At 37.6% G+C, this 18775-nt stretch overlaps 1 protein-coding gene across 4 annotated transcripts in view; it reads right to left on the bottom strand.

Moving 5' to 3' along the window:
- dock10 (dedicator of cytokinesis 10) overlaps nucleotides 1–18775 on the bottom strand; it is a 299700-nt gene that overhangs the window by 234473 nt on the left and 46452 nt on the right. The window contains exon 1 of one of the 4 annotated variants that reach the window (XM_063045868.1): nucleotides 3884–4168. The exons of the other annotated variants lie outside the window; for them this stretch is intronic. Coding sequence (XP_062901938.1) covers nucleotides 3884–4045 — 162 coding nt within the window. The 5' untranslated portion in view covers nucleotides 4046–4168. Of the gene's footprint in view, nucleotides 1–3883; nucleotides 4169–18775 lie in introns of those variants that run through there. 4 annotated transcript variants of the gene reach the window in all.

Below are 18775 nucleotides of genomic sequence, written 5' to 3'. Positions count from 1 at the left end.
TGAAATTAACTCTGGACAGTGCCAACATAATTGGTGGCCCTCCTATTATCAAATCCAATCCAAAATAGAATGGATTTTAACATATACCAAGGAAAATGTGGGTCAGTGTATCTGCTGCCAGACTATGATCTCCAGAAAGCCTAGCTAATCCCTACGAGCTGATTTTTGGAATGAAATTGGATGCAGTGGGTTCATTCCAAGAATGATAGACACTTCAAAAATAATTGCTTGGCTGTAGTCCATTTTGAAATATCACGAGGATGTGAAAAGTGCAATGGAATATTTTTTTGTTTCAATGCTACAACTATCAAAAGGGATTAACGTGTTACAATAATTTGCTTTGTTCCCTATTAAATGCCTCTTTTAGCAGGAAACATATTTTCTTTAAGGTTGTGCTGGATATTCACTCCTTGGTTGTGTGTTAATCCCAGCTTTCTAAACATGGCAGCTGCCATTTGTAAGATTCCAAACAGTTGTAAATAAACTTGCAACTTTACTTTGTTTGACTTATGGCTGTAAATGGAAGTCAGTCTTCAGTTCTTAAAATGTAAATAGCAAGCAATAATCAGTCTGTAGTTAAAACAAAGTACTGTATATCAAAAAGCTTCACAACCGATCTCTGTTAATAGCACAGATGCCCTGTCTGTAAGAGGCAAGATGCTGGCTCACTGCACCGACTCATTACTGATCAAGAGGTCAGTGTAAGATAATGGGTTGTTTAATTTGGTTTGTTTTAAAACAGACAGCAGTTCAAGGAAGCTTGCTGATCAGATGGATAATATCATTTAGCAGATCAACAACTGAAGTGTTTATAGTTGGAAGTTTTTCTGTACTCAAGGAAGTTAGCTTTACAACATTTACAACTTTTGCTGAGATTTGTGTGTTCAAGATGCTTTTAGATCATTAAAAGGATATCTGAGGAAAAATCATACACGTGTGAAGTCACCCAAGTGAAAGAAAATGGTACAAATGTAGACAGCAATTCAGGTTTATTAGGAATAGTTTAGGAGCATCAAGAAACCTGGAAGAAACTTGGGGGGAATTAGAATCCACGTCTCCAGCTTCAGTTTCTGCGAGGGATGACTTGTTTATCTGCCACTTGGGCACATCTCTTTAGTTTATAGGAACTGCACCTATGTTTTGGAAATCCTTAATCCTTTGTGATTTGGAAATGGTTTGTAATTTTGAAATATTTAAGATAGAAATTTTCTGTCAGTTTTAAATATGTTTTAAAAGTGTTGTTTGGATTTGAACATGTATCTCTGAAAATAAATGATCTGCATTTTAAACTACTATGCTAGCTGGAAGTATACTCTCCTAGGTAAGGACAGGGGACCCACTGGCCAAATAGTGGGTATTGGCAGCTAAACTCATCATGCAGAATAAACAGGGAAGTAAACTAGCTTTTGAAGACTCTCCCTTTAGTGATAGTACGCGTGGCTATTTATCTCCGATAGGCCTTAAGGTCTTCACTTGAGTTTAGAACTTTGTGATCAGCAAACCCAGTATCATCACAATGTTTCTAGCACAAATAAGATAAATGCAGTGAATATGATTTGTTTTTTTATGATTGCTTTCACTAAATATGACTTGTTCAAAGACAACTTTTCCTATGAAACCTAACTCAGTTTCAGTTGAGTACTTGTTTATTCAAATAAATAAATCAAAAATGGAAACTCTTTTCCACATGGATTATTAGTAAGGAGGTAGGATTTTGGATATGGTCATTATCCAAAGTAAATAAGAGCCGCAACTTTAACTCTAACTGAATGTCAAATCAGACAGGTAGCAAAAATCATCTGTGAGTTTCCAAACTTTCCTGCGTTTATTTCAGATATCCAGCATTTGCAGATTTTATTTTCTATTTCAATTCATCTTAAGTAACATTCTGGCTGAATGTGTGGAAAATAAGAAATTAACAAATGGTTATCTGCCAAATGCTTTGGATTTATAATATTAGGATTGCATGTAAAAGCATCACCGATATCAGAAGTTAGTAGAAAACAAAACAAAATGCAATATTTTATGTCTCTCATTTTTGGCTAACTGCACAATCTATCAGTTACTTAACAGCATAAGACATAGAAACAGAATAAGGCTATTTGTCCCATTGAATCTGCTCCACCATTCATTAAGGCTGATTTATTATCCCCGTCAACCCTCACCTCCTACCTTCTCCCCACAACCGTTGATGCCCTTACTAATCAAGAGCAGATCAACCTCTCCTTTGAATATACCCAATGACTTGGCCTCCACAGCCATCTGTAGCAATGAATTCCACAGATTCACTACCCTCTGCTTAAAGAAATTCCTCCTCATCTCCTTCTGAAGAGGCATCCTTGTATTCTGAGGTTGTGCCCTCTGGTCCTAGACTCACCCATTACAGGAAACATCTTCTCCATGTCCACTCTGTCATGGCCTTTTGATATTGGATAGGTTTCAATGAGGTCCCCTCCTCATTCTTCTAAACTCCAGCGAGTACAGGCCCAGAGCCACCAAATGCTCCTCACACCTCAACCAGTTTATTCACGGAATAATTCTCATGTGACTCCTCTAGATCCTCTCCAATGCCAGTACATCCATTCTTTGAATGTCATTCACAGCAGCACACCATATTCCAAGTGCAGTCTGACCAATTATCACATCCTTGCTTTTTTACTCCATTCCTCTTAAAATGAATGTTATCACCATCCTCATTCCCCAGTTAGTTGAGATAATGCATCAAGTTCTACCCATGAATTTCAGATTTAGCTTGCATATTAATTTAAGGGATGGAATTAAGACTACTTGACTCCACAATCTGCCTCCACAATTTCAGTAAAAGGAGTGGAATTTCTATACTGACCTACACTAGTTTGTCTGGGTGCTTCCTATACACCTAGCTAAGGCTTATATTTTATATTTATGCACATTGTGAAAGTTGACAAGAAGAATTGATGCATGGCATTGAATACCTGCACTTAATCCAAGAGTCTTCAAAGTTGGCAGCAGTAGGAGAAAGGAGGAGTCATCTACTTTTGACCGACACTAGCAGATTAAAAGGCCACTTAATATCCATCCATATCTAAATAAGTTTGATCAAAACTCACAAGGGTGCATGTTAGACCCTTAATTATCTTGGTGCTCTCACGTACATTGGAAGAAGCTGTGATGTTTAATAGTTGATTGGCTATGTTGCATAATTGGTTAAATATTAAAACCACAGCAGTTTGCTTCTCTTTGGCTTTTGCTGTGCTCTACTCATTATACTTTGTAACTCTAACAATTTTGGAAAAAAGCTTTCTATAAGTCCATTATCACAAAGTTGAAGACTGTTGATCCAAATCAAATTATTAATATAACTGCGATCATATCCAGTGAAAATCTTGCTACCTTAATTAAACATATTATGTAATTGCCCAGTAGAGAAATTAGAAGCAGTCCATTATTGAAGAGGATCCAACAATTATATATAATTACTGTTTTGTTAAAATGCTCTAAAATTTATAAACTGGCAATCACAAACAGTAGAGTCCTTAACACCTCATGTTAAAGAACAATTTATTTTACAGTGATATTTCTTGGCTTTTAGAATTTTTAATCAAAAACTTCTAGAATTTACAGTTTTAAAGTTTTAAAAATAATACCTGGATGATTTTGTTTACTGCAAAAATCATTGTTAAAATGAGTGAGTGACTTCAGGTTTCTATTTGCTTCAACTTAATAGCGTTATTTGCATTGGAACTCGACTTATCTGCCCTAAATAAAACACTATTTAATTCTCAATCCCTCACCAACATGTTGTATAAAGATCAGGGCATATTTCATTACTATTATGAATGCCAAAGAGTCAACTAATCTTTAGATATTTGTAAATTATTCATACAGAAAAAAAATACTGTACCATTATTAGGAGAGTTCTGGGTCTGCTCATTTCATCAGATTCATCCAGTGGCAAAAATTCAAGTGACAACTGTTTCTGGTGCCGAGTGCAGATATTTGCACAGTTCCTCTGAACCATGGAATGAATGACTTCAAGTAGAACAATGCTGGCAGTGCAACCCATATCTGCATCCTGAAGCCTACAGAATAACTTCTTCTGTGCTTATGCTATATTTGAGAGACAGTAGAACCTTGTCCCTGAAATCAGCCTACATTGCAGCTGCAAGCACACAGCTTTCCAATCCGGATCTGCTTTCAGGTCAGCTGATGACAAGTAATTGCACTGCTCTGATGCAGTATAATGTAATGCCAGGCCACAGCTGGAATAGGCGCAGTAATTGAAGTGCACTCCATTCCTGTAACTGCCAAGGTTTAAACAGAAGTTGTGAAAAGCACCTTGGTTTGAGAAATTGTTCATGAAGTATAAATAAATTGTTCAGCTGAAATTGGAATAATGGCAACAGATTTGTAACCATATTTGCTTAAGATAATAACCATAAATTCAGGGTATATTTTCTATTTTTTTTCTGTATTTTAATGTTAATGTTATTGTTAGCATGTGCTTCAGGCACTGAATATTTTATTTCTCTCATTTCAGATTTCTTCCACCATGCCAAAAAACTATATTCCTTAAACAAACAGCTCTGGTGTTGCATGTGCAGATTTCTTTTCAATGCCTTAGTTGTTTTGGGCCCACACATGCAGATGATTTGCAGACTAATCAATTTTAAATAAACGCAGAAGGCTTTCTTCCAGAGAGTACAGGCCAATTAAATTTCACAGCAAATGTCCACTGTGCTCTCCCTTTCACAAACAAGCAGAAATGGAATACTTTGATAAGCTGGTGTCTAGAGCTGCATGGTAATGGAAAGCATTACACTTGACAATTTATGAGTAGAAAGCAGTTGAGAACAAAAGACATTAATTAGCTGCTAGAAGATGCGAAAGAGTGATAAGCTTACTGAGCCTTTGTCAAAGACAGCAACACATATAAAAGTTGCTGGTGAACACAGCAGGCCAAGCAGCATCTCTAGAAAGAGGTACAGTCGACGTTTCAGGCCAAGACCCTTCGTCAGGACTAACTGAAAGAAGAGCTAGTAAGAGATTTGAAAGTGGGAGGGGGAGGGGGAGATCCAAAATGATAGGAGAAGACAGGAGGGGGAGGGATGAAGCCGAGAGCTGGACAGTTGATTGGCAAAAGGGATATGAGAGAATCATGGAACGGGAGGCCCAGGGAGAAAGAAAAGGGGGAGGGGGGAAAAACCCAGAGGATGGGCAAGGGGTATAGTGAGAGGGGCAGAGAGAGAAAAAGAATGTGTGTATATAAATAAATAACAGATGGGGTATGAGGGGGAGGTGGGGCATTAGCGGAAGTTTGAGAAGTCGATGTTCATGCCATCAGGTTGGAGGCTACCCAGATGGAATATAAGGTGTTGTTCCTCCAACCTGAGTGTAGCTTCATCTTTACAGTAGGGGAGGCCGTGGATAGACATATCAGAATGGGAATGGGACGTGGAATTAAAATGTGTGGCCACTGGGAGATCCTGCTTTCTCTGGTGGATGGAGTGTCAAAGACACACTAGTTGGTGTACAATAACATTTCTTTACCTAATCGTTTACACAATACAGGCATCAATGTGCCTGTATGTTTGTCTATCCTGAATTTGCCTCAGTTAAGGAGGCCTCTAAGTAAAAAATACATTGATGAGTCTGGAGTCACATGTAAACCAGACTGATATAGGATGGCAGATTTCCTTCCTGAGTACATTACTAAAGTCAGTGAACCAACAGATTTGTTCCATGGTGCTTGACTCTGAGTTAACTAGATGTTTTTTCCCCACAAGAATTGTTTAGTTTCATGATTGCACTTATTGGGACTACCTTCTCAATTCAGATTTGTATTTTAACTACTTGAATTTAGCTTTCTCAGTTGCCATGATTGGTTATAAGCTTATGTCTCTGTATCTGTTGTCCAAAACTCTGCCGGATGCTAGTACAGTGACCTTAGCACTTTGCTGCCATGTTCTCTTAATTCCATGATGAATGAATTTTTGAGACTTGGACTTGCACACCACCTTAAATGTAGAACTTCTCAAATTCACTAAACGACAAACAGACTAAAGTAAATAACTTATTAGGGCAATGTTCATGTTTGCGCAGTGGAAAGTTTTAAGAACTCAATTATTATGACTTCTGTACCAGCCACAAAGTTACACTGCTTCAGCTGATGGGTTGAAAGTAAGGGTTAAAGAATTAGGGAGGGACAAAGTTGTTGAGGAATCTTGAGCAGTAGGTTGAATACCTAAAGTCCAAGGCAATGCTGGACTTGCGACCAATATGAATGCACAAGTGCAAGTTTCAGAGATGGAATTGGAAAAACATAGGGTATGCGTTTTGGACCATAAAGGATGGAAAGTGAATGACTGGCCATGAGAACAGTGATGCCAGCAAATTTAAAAGTAACATCATGGAAATGGTTTTCAGCAGCAAACAGACTGAAGCTGAAGCAGTAATTGGTGATACTGCACAAAAGGAAGTAGGAAGTCCTAATGAAATGAATATGGTCACAAATCCTATGGACTGTCAAATAAGTCATGGGGGTTTCAGAATATTCTCCACTTTCCTGGAGAAGTGTGGCTCCAGCAGCTCAACAAGATCTAGGATATTCACTTCCTCCACCAGCAGCACACTCTGACTCAATGTGTCCCATCTATAAAATGCACAGCCGTGATTCACTTGGGCTATTCCAATGGCATCAGGTCATTGTGAACTTCTCAGGGGCAAACAGAGATCAGCAGCAGATATTCCCTTTGCCAGCAACCCAAGTCAGAATCAGGTTTATTATAAATGTCTTATATTGTTTTGAAGTAGTAGTACCATGCAAAGACATAAGTTACTATAAATTAGAAAATAAATAAATAGTACAAAATCAATAATGAGTTATGTGTCATTGGATTCACTGGCTGATGGAGAAGGGAAAGAAGGCATTCGTAAAGCATTGAATATGTGTGTTCAGGTTCCTGTACCTCCTCCCTGCTGGTAGTAACAAGAAAAGGCATGTCTCAGATGGTGACAGTCTTTAATGATGGATACTACCTTGTTGAAACAACAAATCCTGAAGATGTCCTCAATGACCTGGAGACCTGTGCTTGTGACACTTCATGATTGTATCAATGTGTTTGATCCTCCAAGATGTTAACACCCAGGAATTTAAAGCTGCTTTGCTGACCCTTTAATGAGGACTGGTGGATGTTCTGACTTCCCCTTCCTGAAGCTCACAATGAACATCGAGGATAAATTTGAAAAAAAAATCAACCTTAATATTGAGTATATGAATTGAGCTGAATTTGATGAAATGTAATCTCAGGTTCCATCGTACTCATTCTGTTTATAAAGCATAACAGGAAATTAGAAAGGTTTTTTTGAAGCTTGAAATATGTTATGAAACCTTACACTATACATTAACACATCCATCACCTTTGAAGCTACCTAATTTCCTGCACCAATGCTTTGAAGGGTTTTTTTGAATTTATCTACAAGTTTAACAGATTTCTCAGGAGATGGCATAAAAATGGAACTGCAAAATTAGGAAGTAGATTAATATCTTAAATTCCTAAACTCAGAGGATATAACATCCAGTATAAAGAGGAAATGAGGTGAAATTATAGGACAGGAATTAAAAGAGCAAATGTAGAAACCATCAATTTTCTCTCGACATTTAAAAGAAATAACCACATATCAGTATGAAGATAAAATTGCCATGTTTAGCTACAGTTAATCTACTAAATTAGAAGAACTCATACCTAGAAATGGCTCTGTGATAGAAAGTTCTGTTAAACCTAAGGCATAAAGGACAAGTGCAAAAGTTAGTGGAATTTTCACTCAGACAGAATCACCAAGTCATGAAGCACAGAAAGAAAACTTTTGGCCCACCTGGTAAACACCTATTTAGCTTAACCTTATATTAATCCCGTTTTATTCTCCCCACATTCCTGTCAACTCCCTTCAGATTCTACACTCGGTTTTGCAATAGGGAAACGTGTGGCCAACCTCCCACGTGTCTTTGTGGCCTGGAGGAAACCAGAGTACCCAGGGCAGTGGGATACCCAAGTGTTCAGAAGGAGAATGTGAAAACTGCACACAGACCACACTCAAGGTCAGAACTGAACCTGGATCATTCGAGTTATGAAGTAACAACTCTACACAGAGCTGCACTGCCCTTTGAAACAGAGAAGTCCCAAGGTACTGTGTGAAATAGAATTGATTGAACTAATGGACATAGGAATGGGACAGGAAAGGAAACTTCAATTAGGAGGAGTATGAAATCAAAACCTTAAATGCTGGATCATGTCATAGGTAAAAGAGGGTCACAATTGACTCATTGGAGATGGGCCAGGCATGGTCCAATTTAATGCTGAAAAGAGTGAAAGCAAGCTATAGAACCTAAAAGCAGAGATTGAATGAAAATCATAATAAACTTAAGGGGGAAAGGTTTCTTGTTACATAACCTATTCATGGCTCTTATTTTAATGTTATCTCCATTAGATCATCCTTCAAGAAACAAACGCAGACTATCCACTCTCATCTAACTCAATGCTCCTCCAAGGTAAATCTCCTCTGCATGCTCTTCGGTGTTCTTCCTGTGGTGTTGCAATCAGCAATGTGCACAATACAGTATTCAAGCTGCAGCCACACCAATGTTTTTGATAAACTATACCAAACTGCGCCCCCCCCCCCGCAACTCTTAGGTGTCACTGACTATCTCCACGTGAGAACGCATTAGCTCCACGGAGGGCCCATTCAGAATATTAAAAACTTTATAAAAATTAGAATCCTCTATTTTCCTTCACAACAGAGGTTTACAAATATAAAATGAATCACATAGTGCAAAATTCTTTTCACAATATTTCTTTATAATTACCTCAGTATCATGCACTGTACTATGAAAGCCCAAAGAAAATCATATGTACGTCTGAGAAATCTTATCAATCTCCATTTTCGTATGTAATGGACAAAGGCTTCTCATTTAGTTTCCTATATTAAAAAAAAATCTAACACCATCCTGTCTGAGATTTTTGCTTCAATTTTATCCTCCCTTTCAGTTGGTGGCTTTGGCAAAGTGACCCTGTGCACAACATCAGTTACCTGCCTTGCTCTAAGCTAAGTTACAAACAATAGTATATCCTCTTGCAGCACCATAAACAGTCGAAAACGAGTGTGAGCCATTCAACCCATTGATACTATTCCATTATTCAACAGAATATTGGCTGATCTGATGTTTTTTGTTCAAGTTTGCTTTCCTGCCCTTTCCCCATAATCCTCCATTCCCTTTCTGTTTAGACACCCAGTTATCCAAGTCTTAAATATAGTTAATGACTTCACCCTAACAACTCTCTGCAGCAAGGACAGTAAAAGCCACACAATCCTCAGAGAAAATTTCTTCCATTACTCTCTCGTAATTGGGATCCCATGCTTATTCTGAAACAATGCCTTCTGGTTCTGGATTCTCCCCTGAGAAGGAGCAGCCGTCAACAAGCTGTTCTCTGTTCTTCCTCCCAAAATAAGCAACTTCACATTTTTCCAGATTAGATATGCTTCCTGTCTCTGCAAAGCTAACTACTTTCCTTCCCCAAAGCCCTTATCAGACCTACAGCACTGATACAACTCTGATCTTGGTTTTTGTTATCTATCCTTCAACTACTCCAATTTCTTTATCATGAGCTCCCCAACATGTTTTTCCAATTTATATTAAAAATACTATGGGCAATCTTTCTCCTGCACAATTTTCAATTGACTTTAAATTGTTTTTCCATTAACCTTCATTAAACTTCTGATCTCCAACACATTAAATGAAAAATGGTGGTAAAATTCATCCAATCCCATATGCCAAATTGCTGCCATTGGTAAACCTGTTACAGTAACAGTTGCACTAATATGGGCAGGAATCCACAAATAGGGAAGAATACAAAATCAAGCCATGGATCCAATAGTATCTTCACAAGGATCTTAAAGAGAGGAACAGTTCTGCATGTGATTCCTTGGTAACATGTTTATCAATTAACTGGGATTATGATTCCTCTCATGGATTGGACGATCTAGAACATTACAGGTCATTAGCCTGACATTTATTCAAAGAAGCTGTCATTAGGATATGAATTGGGAAATGAACTGAGAAGCCCACTAACACTAGACCACCATCAAATGGGAAGTGGGCTCTAGAGGTGATGTCATGAATTGTGGTTGGATGCGTCAAGTTAGTGGATAGAAAAGGCATAAGTAAATTAATGTTGTTCTTGTGAAGCCTAGTGGGTTAAATGAATGCAGAGCATCTCAGAGTTAAAGTGCCACTGTCATTGGACAATATACATAAAGAAAAGTGTGCAGGACACACGCTGTATCTGGTTCAGTCTCAAAATGGCATACGTTTCCTGTGCATGATCTAGAAGCTAATTTCCATTTTAAACAAGCCTAGACTCCTCTATCCAAATATCTCCACAGTTCAAGCACAATACATTTACAGAAAGCTTCTGTTTGCATATTTCAAGTTCCAAACTCCCTTGCAGACTGGAATGTGAAAGTAGTTTCATAAAAGTAAAGCAATTGAAAACAAGAAATTAAATCAGAGCTTTTTCTGGAACTGTAACAATGAAAGCATCATGTTTAGTAATGCACTGCACATCAATTAATGGGCATCTTTTCAATGAGAGCATTCATTTAAAAAGAACACTCAACAGCATCAATTAACTCGCTTTAGAAACCTGTGTCTGATCAACCAAAACAACTGGATAAATTAATCTTTTTGCTTTTTGTTTCTTCAGTACAATTGTAATGGAGCACTTAATTGCAATTTATTCCTTTTATCTCTCAAAACTTCAAATTCTGATAACTTCAAATTCTAGTGATTTTGCACAAAAATATACTTAATATACTTCTTACTCTTGTGCTTGCACTAAATCATATTTGGCTTTCACCTTCTTAAAAGTTCTAGGAATTTTAACATTGCAACTGAACAGAAGAGTTGGAAGAAGAAAACATAGATATTGTGCAAACCACCAGACTGACACCCAAAATATAAATATTTCAGATAATACATAAACCTCCAACATAAATTGTGAGTAATTATCATAGAGTTAGATATGGCCCTTGTGGCTAAGGGGATCAGGGGGTATGGAGGGAAGGCTGGTACAGGGTTCTGAGTTGGATGTGATCAGCCATGATCATACTGAATGGCGGTGCAGGCTCAAAGGGCCGAATGGCCTACTCCTGCACCTATTTTCTATGTTTCTATATGCATTGCGGACAGCAGTGTTCAAGATTCAGTGGCTATCCAATGGAGATACCATTTGTTGTTGATGGATTTTAACTTGGCTGCATATTTATTTTGTCGACATGGCTCAAGAAAGCTGTGTGGACAATTTGAATCCCCAGAGTAATTTAAACACATCACCTTAAGAATTTATCTTCAAAGTTGTCTCCAAATGGGAACAAACAGGAAAATACAGGATGTTTTTCACCCAGTCTATCTAAGTACTTAATTTGTCTTTGGCATCCAAGCACCACTCAGAAAATTGTAGACATAAACTCACATCATTTGTATGTAATTAAACCCTTTACTCTGAACTAATGCAAAAATTGTAACCTGCAACAAAACGTTCAGAGTAAGCTTATGATAATTAAGAAAAGAAAACATCTTTGGCTTTAGTTATGAAAAATACGAGAAATACTCAGCAAGTCATATAATATTTCTGTAGAGTAGCAGTGTTTTAGGTTGAGGTCCCTTTATTGGAACTGAGAACTTTTTATTTGAGGAGATTTAACTTTTCTACAGTTCTCTACAATCCCCTAAAAATATATTTGTTCATTGCATTATAGTCAAATCTTCATAGAATTTTAGTGCCATAAAAATTTTCATATTATGGTAATCTAAATGACAGTTATTTAGTTAGTATCTCCACAGCTGTCATCCCAAACTGTCTGTGCTCCCTTTGCTAAATAACAGATAAAATTGCTTTTTTCAGTAATGTTAAAGAAACAGTCAAAATATTTTGATCTAGATTCTGATTTCTCAGAAGCACTTCATTTGTAGAATCCAAGTAACTTGACAAACATCTAAACAAGCATAATATGAGAAAGGCCCTTACAAGAAACCCACACCTGCTAAAAATTGATGTAAATCTTGAACTGACTTTACTAAAATTGAAAAAGTCACTTATCAACTTATCACTTGAACTGTATGTTAGAAATTACACAGTGCAAAATTTTGCAGGAGTATAAAAAGTTCAGTAGCAACCTTTACAAGGCTCATAAAACTTAGTAAGTGTCATCTATGCCACTCCATCTCAGAAGCAGCTGCTTGCTGCCATTCATACTTTGTCTCCACTGCAAGTTGGTCCCAGAGCAAAAAGTGTCACCTGTCACATCTCAACAAGAAATCGCTCACAGTGAAACAGAATTTCTTTTGCTTGTTCTGTTCCATTACCTGAACCACATGAGAATAAACCAAATATTCAGACAGTGTTTCAATGGACTGTATTTCTCCATGAACTTTGAAAGATCTCTTCTCCTTGATTTTGGCTCACATTAATTGGTGATTGAAGAACACTGTGAACCAAATGGATCAAGTCATACTTGCTGAAGTGGGTTAGCTGGACTTACATCCAATACACCCTCCAAACTCAGACTAAACGAGAGCAGATGCATGGGTTCAATCAAACTCCAAATCCCATAACTGAGAGATGAGGTTTAACAAAGCTTTAGTGGCCACTAAGTATCAGAAAACAAACCTCCGAGACCCCGCCTTCAAAATCTCATTATGGCCTAAAACTGCTCAACAATTTCAAAAGCTTTTGAACATTTTTTAAATGTTTCTGATCGGTAAGGACACCAAATTACTATTAAAATTGTAAATACAGTTAAATACCAAATAAAAACAACTCAAAACATTAAAATAACAAAAGCAGTTCTCTCCACTTATCTTTTTCCACAGATGTAACAGTCCCCTTCAGATCAAATGGCATCAACTTTTGTAATCTGTTTCAAAGGTCAGGTCAGGCCACTGATTGCTCCTTTGAACAACTTAGTGATTCAGCAACTAGAGTCAATGACGAGAAAGGGTGAAAATTCAAACACACCAGTGATGGTTTAAAAAGTCAAATACACTGGTATCTGATCTCTAGCTTATCTCCATAACTGCATTACACATGCATGCATAGAAATCCAATACATACTTAATTCACCAACAGCAAAAAAGCGTAGTTCAAGCATATGATTTGTTTCATAGAACTCTTGCAGTAACCAATTCCAGAGAAGACAGCAATTTCAACTAATGATATATGTAAAGCTTTGCTTGCTCCTGGATACAAGGAAATGTTTCCCAACCTGACACAGTCATGTATCACAATGACTGATGCTGTGGCTGTACGTACTGCATGTTATTTCTCAGTAGAGAAAATAAGTTTTATGAGAGAAGGAACAAAGTTCTACTTTTAAGTAAATGAAGAAAAAGATGTAGATGGTCTTCAGAATTAAGCAATTTAACCCAGAATTTTATTAGTTATATCTGCACATGTAATCATTTGATTTTTTTTTTAAATAATCCAATGCATATTTAAGCCCCTTACAACATCTAATGTTGCCAGGTAATAATCAAAAGGAAATAATTTAGTGTGATAAATTGTGACATAACATTGCTTTTGAGTCAAAGGGATGAGGAAAGTAATGTGTGGGGAAGGATGGGCACCACTTGTGTTAAATTATCTAATTCAGAACTTCTGCCAATGAACTATGCATTATTTACAACATACAAAGCCTTTCTAAGCAGATTCATTATTAGTCATGATTATTTGCTAGAAGGACAGAGGAAAGAAACAGAAAAGTAAAGGATGTACTACAGATCAACACTTGCAGAAACTAAGTCCATTACAATTTTAATGGGATTAAAGCATAGTATTAATGAAATATTATTATAAAATAGGTACTAAACTAATAAATACATATTTTACATTTCCATTAAGAGATTTTTCACTCTTGCCAGCTCATTTATCTCCTTTTAATGCTGATGTGTGGAGGTGTCAGGTACGGCATCCAGCACACAGCTTTGGCATTCTCAGTAACAGGAAATATTTGTTACAGAGGAAATACAACAAAGAGTCACTGACTGGTTCCTGGGATGGCAGGTATGCCACATGAGTAGAGACTGTGGAGACTAAATAAGTATTCTCTCATCGTTAGAAGAATGAAAAATTATCTCTTTAAACTCGGAGAAAATATTCTTATGAAGCAGGCTGGATGCATGAAGAATGTTCTCTCTGACTAAGCAATCTAAAATAGAGGTTACAGCCTCTGAATAAGGATTATGCCTTTTCAAAATGAGATGATGAGAATGTCTTGTATATTGATAGATAGACAATTAATACTGAGAACATAAGTTGTAGAGTCCTAGAAACTGAGTCCATAGGTTGTGTTATTAGTTCAGTAATTGTGTTCTTTCTTGTATCATTCTGTATAATTTATATATAATTTGTTTTTTTCTTGTAAATATTGTATATCTGATGCTATTTACATGTGATTTTGCTGCTTACATGTGATGTTGCTGCAAGTAGGTTTTTCCTTGCACCTGTGCATATATAAACTCAGCGTTCAAGAATTTTTGATAACTGCTCATGTGATAATGCATCAAAACTGGAGCCAGAATGGAAGGACAGTCATGAACTCGATAAAGCTTGAAGAAACGATTCCTGGTCCAAGTTCTCCTGTTCTAATGATCATTTACTGTAAATTTTGCAGTGAAACAGTCCCAGTAAATCAGCTGATTGTTATAATCTCTTCTGACTGCCTAATACAGGTACATAGCATCAGATATACAATACTTACAAGAAAAAACATAAATTATGTATAAATTATACAGAATGATACAAGAAAGAACTGCGCTGTGAGAAGGACGTGAGGGACCACTCACAGAATCCTTCCTCCAAGATAACCACTTGAAAAAGTGGTCACCGAGGCTCCAGCAGAGTATGACACACAAAATAAAAAACAGATTACAAGTTTTAAATGTATATCCCTGTACAGTTTACATGTGCTGCATGTTTTTGCATCTGCAGTTCTTTCAAGCCATGAGTTTCAGACACACTCACCCTGCAGTAAAAACTTTTTACATCTCCCATAATCCTTTACCAATAACTATGTCCAGTGGGTTCTCACCCTATCTTCTTTGAGAAATAAACTCTTGGTCCCTCCTGTACCTAATAAAGCAGTCAATGAGTACACATCCTTACTATTTACTTCTCTGACTTTATCTTGGTCCCTAAATGAACAAAGGAGATAATGGCCTGGGAGAGGGCATAATGTTTATTTGCTTAATAAACTCAGTTCTCTCCACCAGGCAGGCCAAATCATTCACATGCCTGACATCAGACTCTCCAAGCAAGCAATCTCTTCTGAGCTCCATCACTGAAAGAAATTGCCATGTAGAGAGATAGAAACATTTATTGCTGTTCTTAAAACCTCCAGAAGTGAATGCAACAGGCTAACTAGCTCCTGGAGCATTCAGAATTTACTGAGCCTATTTGTTATGAGCAGCCAGAAGCCCTGCACAGTGGCTGAACCACTTTACAAACTATCACCTGTCTGCCCTTTCATACATCTTCTGACACAGCAGCAGGAGCTGCAGATCCTAAACTGGCCTCTTCAGCTACTTCAGAAACCACAAGACTGGAGTGGAGGCAAGTAATCCTTGATTTCCATGGAATGCCTGAAAGGTTCAAGGCCGCAAACAACACTTTATGCCATCAGCCTTCTCAGTTCCAAAGAAAGTATTCCAAGCTCATCGAATCTTTTCATGAAGCTTTGTATTTCCAGTCCAGGCAATTGCCATAAGCATTCTCAGCATCCACTCCAGTGCAGTCACCTCGTTCCAGCTGTCAGGGGCAAGCAGCTGCTATAATGAGTTAGTTGTGTAATACAAATGAGAAATGGTATTGATCGTTTTATACACATAACCTACAAACAGAAAATGGCCTTGAAATTACAAAGTCAACTACATAAACAAACACCGCATCTGTGAAGAAAGCAGACCATGAGCTTACAACAGGACTCTACATAATAAGTTTGTTTTGGAAGCTGACCAGACAATTTCTCTAGTGAAGGAGCTGCATTACTAATTAGGGAGAATGTCACAGCTGGATTCAGGACAAACTGGGAGGCTCATCTACTGAGACAATATGGGTAGAACTCTAAAATAAGAAAGTTACAATCACTCTGAGGTGATTATATTATAGGACCCTCAGTCAGGAGATAAGAGGAAAGACCATATAAAGATTAGCTTTATTTGTCACATGTATATTGAAACGTGCAGTGAAATGCATCACTTGCGGCTCACAAGTATCTCCATGCTTCTAGCGGCAACATAGCATGCCCACAACTCACCAACCGTAACTGTACATCTTTGGAATATGGGAGGAAACTCACATGGTCATAGGAGAACATACAAACCCCTTACCGAGAGCAGTAGGAATTGAACCCTATCTTACAGTTGGCACTATAAAATGGTTGAGCTAACTGCTATACTACTATTCAAGATGTAAAAGAAACAAGGTTATCATAGTGGGTGATTTTAACTCCCCCTAAATTGACTAGGATTCCCTTAGTGCAAAAGCATAGGATGTGGTACAGTCTCGTAGGAGCATCCAGGAGAGTTTCTTAAAACAGTACATGGACAGTCCAGCTAGATCAGGGCCCGTACTGGATCTCATTTGAGGAAAAGAACAAGGCTAGATAATTGACATTTCAGTGTGCGAGTATTCTGGGAACATTGAGCACAAATCCTGAAGTTTTTAGACAGTTGTAAACAGGGTTATTGTTATGCCTTGTAACCCTAAAACACAAAAACTATTTCAAAGAAAACATGGACTGAGAATGTGAGTCTGACTTTGTTTTTACTTTAAGCAAAGTGCGCCCATATGAAGTGTGGCAAGGTGATATATGCCATTTACGTGCTTTCATATATAACCCACAATGCCTTATGTAAACAACAAAAATGCTTAATCAAACAATATATTTACAATATTACTCAAATATTACTGAAATATTCATCATTCCTCCCTGCTTAGCTATAAACTCCAACTCCATATAGAATGCATCTCAATTTACTCTGTATATAGTATACGTATGTATGTATGCCATAAAATACAACTACTATATAGACATCCACAGAGCAGTATATTTTAAATTATCCTATTCAGGCATGAAGATCTATTGCTATGAAAGATTTTTTACTCTTGTGGGGGGGTCACCCTGCTTGGCAGGAGAGACATGTGGCTGTGAAAACAATCTTAGGTCCTGGGGCCTCCCCTATGGTGGTTGCAGGCATGGACTCTGAGACTGCAGGGAGTGGCTCTGATAGCTCTGCAAACCATCCTTCTCCTTTTCTTGACTTCTCTCTATGGATCTACTTCTATCCTTGCTTCTCTCCTGATCCCATTTATTTCTCTCTCTCTTTATCCTGCTCCTTTTCTTTCTCACATTCCTTTTCTCTTTCACATTTCTCTTTCTCATTCACGTTCTCTCTTCTCCCTTTTTCAAATGCTTGATTTTCTTTTTCTCACCTTCCTTTTCCTTCTTCAAGTTTCTTCTGAGTATCTCTGCATTTGCTCATTTCCCAACAAATTATGTCTCATTTATTCTCTTCCATTTCCATACCATTTATGTTATCCTCCACTTTTTTCTCCTTTTCTTCTTTCTAGGATGTGCATCTTAATCTTGAGAAGGTGCATTTAGTTCAACGGAGTATTCGAAAATTAATTCTTCTATTGCTCCCTTTATGATCTGATCTCCACTCTTGGTTTCCAGATCCACAACATCATCTGAGGAATCCTGTTTTCATATCTCCACTGACTCCTTTCTTTTTGTCCTTCCATTCATCCAGCTGGGCTGATTATTGACTTCAGGAGGAAGCAGAGGTACATGAACCTGTCCTCGGTGGGGGATCAGAGAGCCAGCAACTTGAAATTCCTGAGAGTTATCATTTCAGATGGTCTATCCTGGATGCAGCATGTAACTGTCATTATGAGGAAAGCACAGCAACGCCACTACTTTCTAAGAAGTTTGCAGAGTTTCGGCATGGCATCTGAAACTTTGACAAACTTCGATAGATGTGTGGTGGAGAGTATATTGACTGGCTGCATCACGGCTGGTATGGAAACACCAATGGCCTTGAATGGAAAATCCTTCAAAAAGTAGTGGAAGGATCAATTCATCACAGGCAAAGCCCTCCTGAGCACATCTACACAGAGCACTGTCACAGGAAAGTAGCATTCATCATCAAAGACCCCCATCGTCCAGACTATGCTCTCTTCTTGCTATCAGGCAGGTACAGGAGCCTCAGGGCTCACACCACCTAGTTCAGGAACAGTTATTACCCCTCAACTATCAGACTCTTGAACCTGAGGGAATAACTTCACTCAACATCACTGAAATGTTCCCACGACCTATGGACTCACTTTCAAGGACTCTTCATCTCAAGTTACAAGAAAGTGAATCTCAGAGTTGCAAATGGTGATATATATGTACTTTAATAATAAATTTACTTTGAACTTTGAACTTTGATTCTTAACAGTCCAGGTACCAACATGGTCAATGTATAAATATCTTCCATTAAACAAATGTTATGTAGAAGCAATGCATATTACTGTAGGATTTAAAATAATTATATAATTCTGAAAATATAACAAAGAATACAGCACCAATTTTCTCATATATTACGAAATAAAAATAATCAACCGTATTCACTAAATTTGTGTGTATGGTGCCACCTAGTGCTCATGCTGAGCTCAAACTTTGACATCTGATTGAATCA

The sequence above is a fragment of the Mobula hypostoma genome, chromosome 4 (genome assembly GCF_963921235.1).
Source record: "Mobula hypostoma chromosome 4, sMobHyp1.1, whole genome shotgun sequence".
NCBI lineage: Eukaryota > Metazoa > Chordata > Chondrichthyes > Myliobatiformes > Myliobatidae > Mobula > Mobula hypostoma.
Note: the sequence above shows the minus strand (reverse complement) of the source record. Positions and strands in the feature narration are given on the sequence as shown.